The sequence below is a fragment of the Meriones unguiculatus genome, chromosome 19 (assembly GCF_030254825.1).
Source record: "Meriones unguiculatus strain TT.TT164.6M chromosome 19, Bangor_MerUng_6.1, whole genome shotgun sequence".
Taxonomy (NCBI): domain Eukaryota; kingdom Metazoa; phylum Chordata; class Mammalia; order Rodentia; family Muridae; genus Meriones; species Meriones unguiculatus.
In genome coordinates, this window is record NC_083366.1 from 66705142 (window position 1) to 66712809 (window position 7668).

General features: G+C 46.4%; 1 protein-coding gene across 4 annotated transcripts in view; it reads right to left on the reverse strand.

The window, feature by feature from the left end:
* The window catches only part of Auh (AU RNA binding methylglutaconyl-CoA hydratase), an 85852-nt gene extending 78536 nt beyond the window's left edge, over window positions 1-7316 (reverse strand). Inside the window, exon 1 of one of the 4 annotated variants that reach the window (XR_002476641.2) lies at window positions 7083-7316. Coding sequence is in view for 2 of the 4 variants with exons in the window: in XM_021643585.2 (XP_021499260.1) it covers window positions 7083-7272 (190 nt within the window). In the remaining 2 variants the exon portion in view is untranslated. The remainder of the gene's footprint in view (window positions 1-7082) is intronic. The other 3 variants (XR_002476642.2, XM_021643585.2, XM_021643586.2) reach the window with 3 other exon arrangements.
* Between the last annotated feature and the right edge of the window lie 352 nt (window positions 7317-7668).

A 7668-nucleotide genomic window follows, 5' to 3' on the forward strand; every position in this document is an offset into this window, starting at 1 on the left:
TGTGCCTGAAAATAAGAACAGTAATAATGCAAGAAACATACCAGAAAGACTGAATCACAGCATGAACTCAAGATGGGTTTAAAGTCTTAATTTTCATGAAAGTGCCTGAAAATGTGGTATCCTTCTATAATGCTTTTTTTAAATTTTCACCATAACAATGTATATTTTTACTTAAAAATTTTCCAACTTCAATAACTTAATCTTTATTACTAAAAATGTATATATTAAAAAATCAGCCACTGAAAACTGCTGACAGAGTCTATTTGACAACAAGAAAATCTACAGCCTGGAAAATGGTCCAAGGGGAGTCAAAATCCATGTACAACACACAGACTCCCATGATCCTGAACAGCACAGCAAGATGAGCCTGTGAAAGGCAACAGAGATGTGCTCAGATTTACTTTAGGTGTGTGGGTGTTTTGTTTTGCACATGGACGCCTGTTGTCACAGATGTTAGAGACAGGGTGTCAGGTCCCCAGAACTGGAGGCACAGGAGGCCGTGAGCTGCCGTGTGGGTGCTGGGAATAGAATTTAGACCCTCACAAGAGCAACAAAGGCTCTTTTTAACCCCTGAGCCATCTCTCCAGCCCTGTATCAACTTTTTTAACAGGCAATGTAGAGGGCACTTAACAATCCATTAAGAGAAAAACAATTAAAATCAAAACACACACACACTACTATAAATAGCATTCTTTAATAAAACAGAATCGGGAACCAGAAGTGGTAGCACACCCGTAATCCCAGCACTTTGGAGGCAGAGGCAGGCGGAGCTCTGTGGGTTTGAGGCCAGCCTGGTTTACAAATTGAGTCCAGGATAGCCAAGGCTGCACAGAGAAACCCTGTCTGGCAAAAAAAACAAAAAAAAAAACAGAATCAACACACCATGAGAAATAGCTTAGCTCAGACACTCCTGAAAGCTGCCTTAGGGGACATCACATTTTAGTAACAGCTAGAAAAGAGAGGCTGGAAGAATGACCAAGCAACACTCTCAGCAAGATGTGGACAAATCCTACTGGCAGCTACTTGTTACAAATCTGAAAACCAGGAAAGCGGCTAAAAAACAAGTGAAGCATGTCCTTCTACAAGAGGCCAAGGTTCAAAGCCGTTCCCTCACATCTGCACGACCAGCCCAGATTCTGAACACAATGGCGCTAAATCCACCTGAGAAGTAGCAATGCAGCAAGAACCAAGGTAATACTCAAAAGCAGACAAAGGCTGAGGAGAAACACGCCAAGACCTCATGCAGTAGTCAGGGCTGGGCAGAGTGCTTGCCGGCTGTGTGTGAAGCACTGGGTTGGATGCCACTGCACAGGCAAACACTTTGATCTTCACAGTAGTGTCGAAGTGCAACTTACAAAGGGCCAGCAGAACACAATTCCTGGGGGTTTCCTCTAGAATACTACAGCAGAGGTGAACACGGTGCTAGGGTAACTGGGTGCTCACAGGAAAAACAAAGCACACACGTGTACACGCACCACAGAAGACCGAGCAGGTGGGGCTGAAGGACTGTGAACAGGCAACAGGATGCAGAGACATGACACACAACAACCTCTCAGCCATGCTGGTGGCTCCTAAGTGTGGCTTTCTGCACCTACATCCATGCAGTCTGATGCTGCTGGTGGCCAGGGTCAGCCCCTCAATGGTGGTGGAAGCTTCCCTCAGCTTCTAGAGCGAGTTTTTATTACGGTGAATTCTATCAAATGCCGCTTCTTCCTGTGTTGGGATAATTGTGTTTTTTCTTGCTTAGCTTGCAGGTGTGATGAGTCGCTTTGAATGCTTTTCAATAATGGCTCACACCTGTGTCCCCAGACCAACTCCCACATGGCTGCTGTAAGTAGTTCTCTTATGAATTATTCGATTTGTGTTTTAAGGCCAAAGCTGACACACACTTGCATCTAAATATGGAAGACCAAGTGGTCGAGGAAGAAGTTGGTGAACAAGAAAGCACAGCACACACATGGAACCTGACAATCCAGGTACTTCAGTTGCAACTGCAGGCTTCAAAGACCTAAAGAGACCAACAAGGCTTGGGGAAATGGCTCAGCTGATAGAGTGCTTGCCTTGCATGGATTCAGCCCTGCCTTTGGCCCAGCACTCCCCTCCAAAAAAAAAAAAAAATATATATATATATATATACACAGATATATACACACATATATACACATATTATATGTATATATATAGAGAGAGAGACCGATAAATAGACAGTCTTAAATATCATATAGATAGATGATTGATGAATAGATGGAAGACAAATAGATGCTAGATATATGATTGGTAAATAGACGATTTATAATAGAAAGATGATAGATAGATAGATAGATAGATAGATAGATAGATAGACAGACAGACATATAGATAGATAGATAGACAATGGATGGTAGGTAGGTAGATGATAAGATGATCAGAGTGGATAACAGGCAAGACTTGGTGCCTAGCTCTAAGTAGATACATGCTGTTGTTTGTTTAGATGAATCATGCTGGCACTAATCAAAGAAAGCTGGAGCAGATATAGTAATTTCAGAGCAAGGCATGGCTTCCCAAAAGAAAGGGACATCCCATCATGCTGGGGTCCTGCTCCTCCAAGACATCATGATCTTTAATGTGTTCACCTGCAGAAGAACCAGCAGAGCTGAGGGGAGGAGACAAACCCACACCCCCATGCAACTGCAGTCGTAACTCACTTCGCAGATAGGCCCGGCAGCAGCTGAGCTCACTGAATGCAGAAGCTCCATCACTCTTCTCAAGCTCAAAGAAGCATCAGTGATGCAGACCACACTGGGGCAAAGCCACCGTCGCCCATACAGCGGTGCACTTATGTAACCCCAGCACTCAGGAGGCTGAGGCGAGACCACAGCTCTAGGCCAATGTGGACTCTTCAGCCAAGTTGTGTTAAAAGCAAAGAAAGTGGAGCAAGGATAGCAAATTAAATGCAAAGGAAGGGAGAGACGAAAACCAGCAGAATCCGAGACTCTGGGAACAGAAGATCAACACAGAAAGGTCAATGAAACAAAAAGAGGGAGGAAGAGAGGAAGAGGTGGGGAGAGAGAGAGAGAAAGACGGTTTGGTCTGCCTCTGTGTGTGCGCGTGTGTTAGCCCAAGGCTGACATCAGGTGTCCTCTATATTGAGAGTCTCTCATCTGATCCCCTGAGCCATCTCTGCAGTCCCCCAAAGGGTGTTTTGTAAAGATGAGTAATTTGAAAGCCTCTATTATTAAAGAAACTTAAGCAATTTTAATAGCCTGTATAAAAATAGAAACAGAAAGACCATGTCCTACAAGGTTAGCATTAAACTAGACAAAGATTACAGAAACGGAAAACTAAAGACCAGTATTTCTCATAAATATAGGTACAAATAAAATACAAGCCCATCAAATCCAACAATACATATAAAGAATTACCTACCACTTAGGATTTACACTAGGGATAGAGGTGTGGGTCATTACTGAAAAGCATTTAGAGTGATTCATCACACTAACACTCTAAACAAGAAAAGCCAAGATTATCCCAGAAAAAGTACTTGGCAAAATTCAATGAGATAAAAATTGACTCTAAAAACTCTTCAGCTGATAAAGGGCAAAACACAGCTGTGCACCACTAACATCAGACTGAGCCAGAAAAGTCTGATCGCTTCCTCCACAGATCAAGAGCAGCCGGATGAGGCTCCTACTGGGTAAATTAGCAAGGAAAGGAAATGAAGATGCTCAGAAAGAACCAACACCACTATTTGCAAATTTCATGCCATACCTAGGAAATATATAAAGTATTAGAACAAATAAAAGAGGTTATCAACGCATATAACACAATAAGCATGCCACACACGGGAAAGTATTAGAACAAATAAGAGGTTATCAAAGCATATAATACAATGCCTATGGACAAAACTCCAGTGGTTACCTACACATTAGCAATGAGTAGTTGGAAAATGAAATTAACAGAACAATTCCCTTCATGACAAGAGAAACAACAGAAATGGAGCTAGTCAGTGTGGACAAACTTATAGAGACAAAAAAGTAAATAAACAAAAATAGGTAATTTTTTTTGTGGGGGGGGAGTGGAAAAATGGAGTGTGCTATTGAAGACTAGAGAGTTTGAGTCTCATTTTTCAAAACTGTTCCAAAGTTGAAGCTGGAGAAATGGTTGCTCATATAGAGAACCGGAGTTGGGATCTTGAACCCACATCAAGTGGCTCAAAACCACTGTAACTCCAGCTCCAGGGGATCCAACGCCCTTCTTTTGCCTTCTGTGAGCACTGTGCTCATATGAACACACAGCCATACTTGCGTGCACAGATGCACTCACACACACATACTTAAGCAAATAAATCGTTCTAAAAAAATAAAAGTGAGAATGTTCTAAATTGGGGTTGTGTTGACAGAGTACAATTCTGAAGATGCACTGTGCATGTTGAACATTTTATGGCCCATCAATCACATCACAGCAATTGGAAACACTCTGTAACTTTATGCTGAGATAGCTCACATGTTCATAAAATACATGGGAATATATCTTTTAGAACATGAAGAAAGATGTGCTAGCAGACTTCTGCCATTTCTACCAGCCTAGCTTAAATGAAGCTGGCATATGTAAATGTTTCAGAGAAATCTCTCAGCAGATCTTTGCATCTGGCTGTGAAGGATGGAGAGGGTGGATCAAGAATGACTGCTCTGGAGCAGGGAGAAGCCATTCCGGGAAGCCTGCACAGAAGCTGAGCAGAAAGGGCTGCAGAAGAGCAAGCTCAGGTGCAGCTGCAAGTGTGGGAGCTGAGGAGACCCAAGGGTGGAGAAGACCGACAAAGGATTCCCCAGCTCAACAATGTGAAGAGCAAACTGGGAAGGGGATGCCTGAACACAGCAAACCTGGGGGAAAGACTAAGAGGGGCTGAGGACCGCTAGGCTACTCTAAAACTGAGTACAATGAACAAAAATGTAAGAAGAAATAACGTAGAGAAACGTGGCTCTCTGAGGGAACCCCCACTGCAGATTATAGAGTCCTTTCAGCAGCTGTGAGCCTGAAGTTCGTATAACTACCCCAGCCGCCAGCCTACACCTTACAAATGAGGCCAGGTGCTTCTCTGCCCCCAGAGCACTCTCATATCTGTGAAAAGCTCAGAGCATCAAATTTTAGACTCATCACTCTGACAAAAGCACCAGGAGACTCTTTAAAATGTGATGTCAGAATCCACTCAGGCCACAGTCTCTGTAGCAGCCCTTCCCCTCTCACGGAGAACACTGCGCACCGCCCTGAAAATGCTGTGACTTCTCACCTGGAGAAGTGAGCTTGCATCTGAGGGGATGCTGGTGGCCACACAGTCTGATCACATATACACAAAGATCCTGCTGAGAAAACACACCCATCCACAAAGATCTGTAAGAGACCACCACTCCTGAGTCAAAAGGCCTGATTCCACTCTTCAGAACCCCCTCAATGCTGTGTCTCTGGTACTAGGGCCTGAACGCTCCTGAATCCCTGCCGTGGTGTTTGTTGTCTACAGTCTGTCCATGGCAAAACGCTAGTAACTAAAACACCAAAAGTCTGTCTCGGTGTCCCTACATCACCAACCTTTCAGAGACTCCATCCTGCAGTATCCTGGCCCTGGCGTCTTCCTTTGCACTGCTTACAGTTGCTCACTGATAAAAACAAAGCAAAGCCCACACTGTCTTTTCTGCCAGTTCTCAAAGAATGCTGGGTTACTCTTAAGGCCACAATGTCCTAGTTACTGATATTTACACTTCAGCTTATCAAATCATCTTCCATGTCTTCCCCTGCGGTCCAATTGCCTCCTAGCTTAAAGGCCTCCAGGAGGTTCTGTGTGGATTTGCACTGGACCTGCACTCACAGAAGAACACAGAATCCCGGAGCATACAGCTAACCCTTTATAAATAACAAACCACTGGAGCATATAACAACGGAAACACCAACACCACTAAGCTTACCCAAGAGACTGGCAGTCAAGGCTTCAATAATCTCGGGCCTGTCTAAACTCCCATCTGGGCTTCCAGACTTGTCTTCTGCGGTTTCCCAAATACATTATCTCCATCTTTCTGCCCATCCCACTGTCTCAGACAGCTCGAATGAGCAAGAAACAAAAATGACTTCCCATATTCCTGAGCATCCTACACAGGGCAAGACACAGTAACCTTCTCATCTCAACCTCACAACCTCGTGGAATACCTATTATCCTGCTTGAAACATTGGATGGTCGGAGCAAAGGAAACTAAGCTCCAGAACAGTCGGTCTCCATTGCCTGCAAACAGCCTTGCAGTGGCAAGGTGGCTCGACCCTGTGCTCTCCGCACTCTTGAGGCTGGGGATCTCGGTCCCAGGGAAGCCTGGGTTATACAGTGAGAGAGAAACCCTGCAGACATTGCAGAGTTCTCAACAAGTCTTGAAGCGAGCACCATCCGACCTCCAAAAACCAAGGACAGCTTCTAAAAAGACAGCCATCCCGACTTATTTCCCATCTACTTAACAGACTACCGCGCTTTATAAACGTGTGTCAAAATGCAATGAGCTCCTTCCGGGACAACACCTTAATCCATCTTCTCCACCATAGTTAAGCCAACACTGCAACTAAAAGGAACTTCTTCAGTATCTTACCTTTTCATAGCCTCCCACACTCTGCAGTGCACTAATCTGTCGCCTCCCAGAGCAAGGAGCCCAAGGACAAGAACACTATCCTCATTATTCACCCCCACCCCAGCTCAGTAAAGCCAAAAATAAAATAATAAAGTGTTCAAAATCATTGAAGTGACGTGCAACAGTCCCCCCAAAACTATCTCTCCGGGATAAAATGTGCAAAAGAAAAAAGATGCTTCTAATTTAAGATTCTATCAGCTGAGAAAAGGCATGCCTGCTGCAGCTCTTCCAACTCTCATACTGACGCCTGAGATGGCAGAAAGCTATTACACAGCAAGAAGCAACCCTGGCCCGGTACTAAAACCCGGGGTTGACCTTGGCTGGAAAGACCCCCTGCGCGAGCAGCATCACCACAAGCGCTGAACCCGGAGGGCCACCGTACCCTCTGGCCGCAGTGACAGCCAGGCCGACCTCCGCGGCCTCGCCGCGCTGCCTGCAGCTCACCTCGGTTCTCCTCCTCCAGGTGCCGCACGCGCAGCTCATCCTCCGTCTTCACCTCGGAGCTGTAGCCCCTCCTCGGAGCGGGACCGCCAGCCCAGGCCGCGGGGCCGAGGCGCGCGCAGCACGCAGCCACCAGGCGGACGCGACCCGCTCCCAGGGCGCCCAGAGCGCCGGGAGCCGCCGCCACCGCCATGTTGTCTGTTTACAGCGGGCGCCCGCGGCCAGGCTCCGCCCCCGCGTGGGACGCGCACGCGCACGGCGGACGTCTGGCGCTCTGGCCACGCCCCTCGGCGTCTGGCTGTGCCCCAGGCCCTCCTTCCCTGCCCGGCTACTACAGCATTAATCTTTTGCCAGTGTCCAGGCACCTCTAAGCCTATGGAAACGCTTAGGGGTGGGGGTGGGGAGGGGTGGGACGCATTCTGAAGTACAAAGGGATTGCCTCCTTGCACTCCTTGGGCCTGACCATCCGGCAGGAAGGAGGATAAACAGCTGTACCTCTCCCTTGGATATCAAATTGTTAAAGCACGAAAGGAAATGGAATCCCCTCCCCCTACATCGGAATCCCACGTCGGGGCCCGGCAGTCAGAGG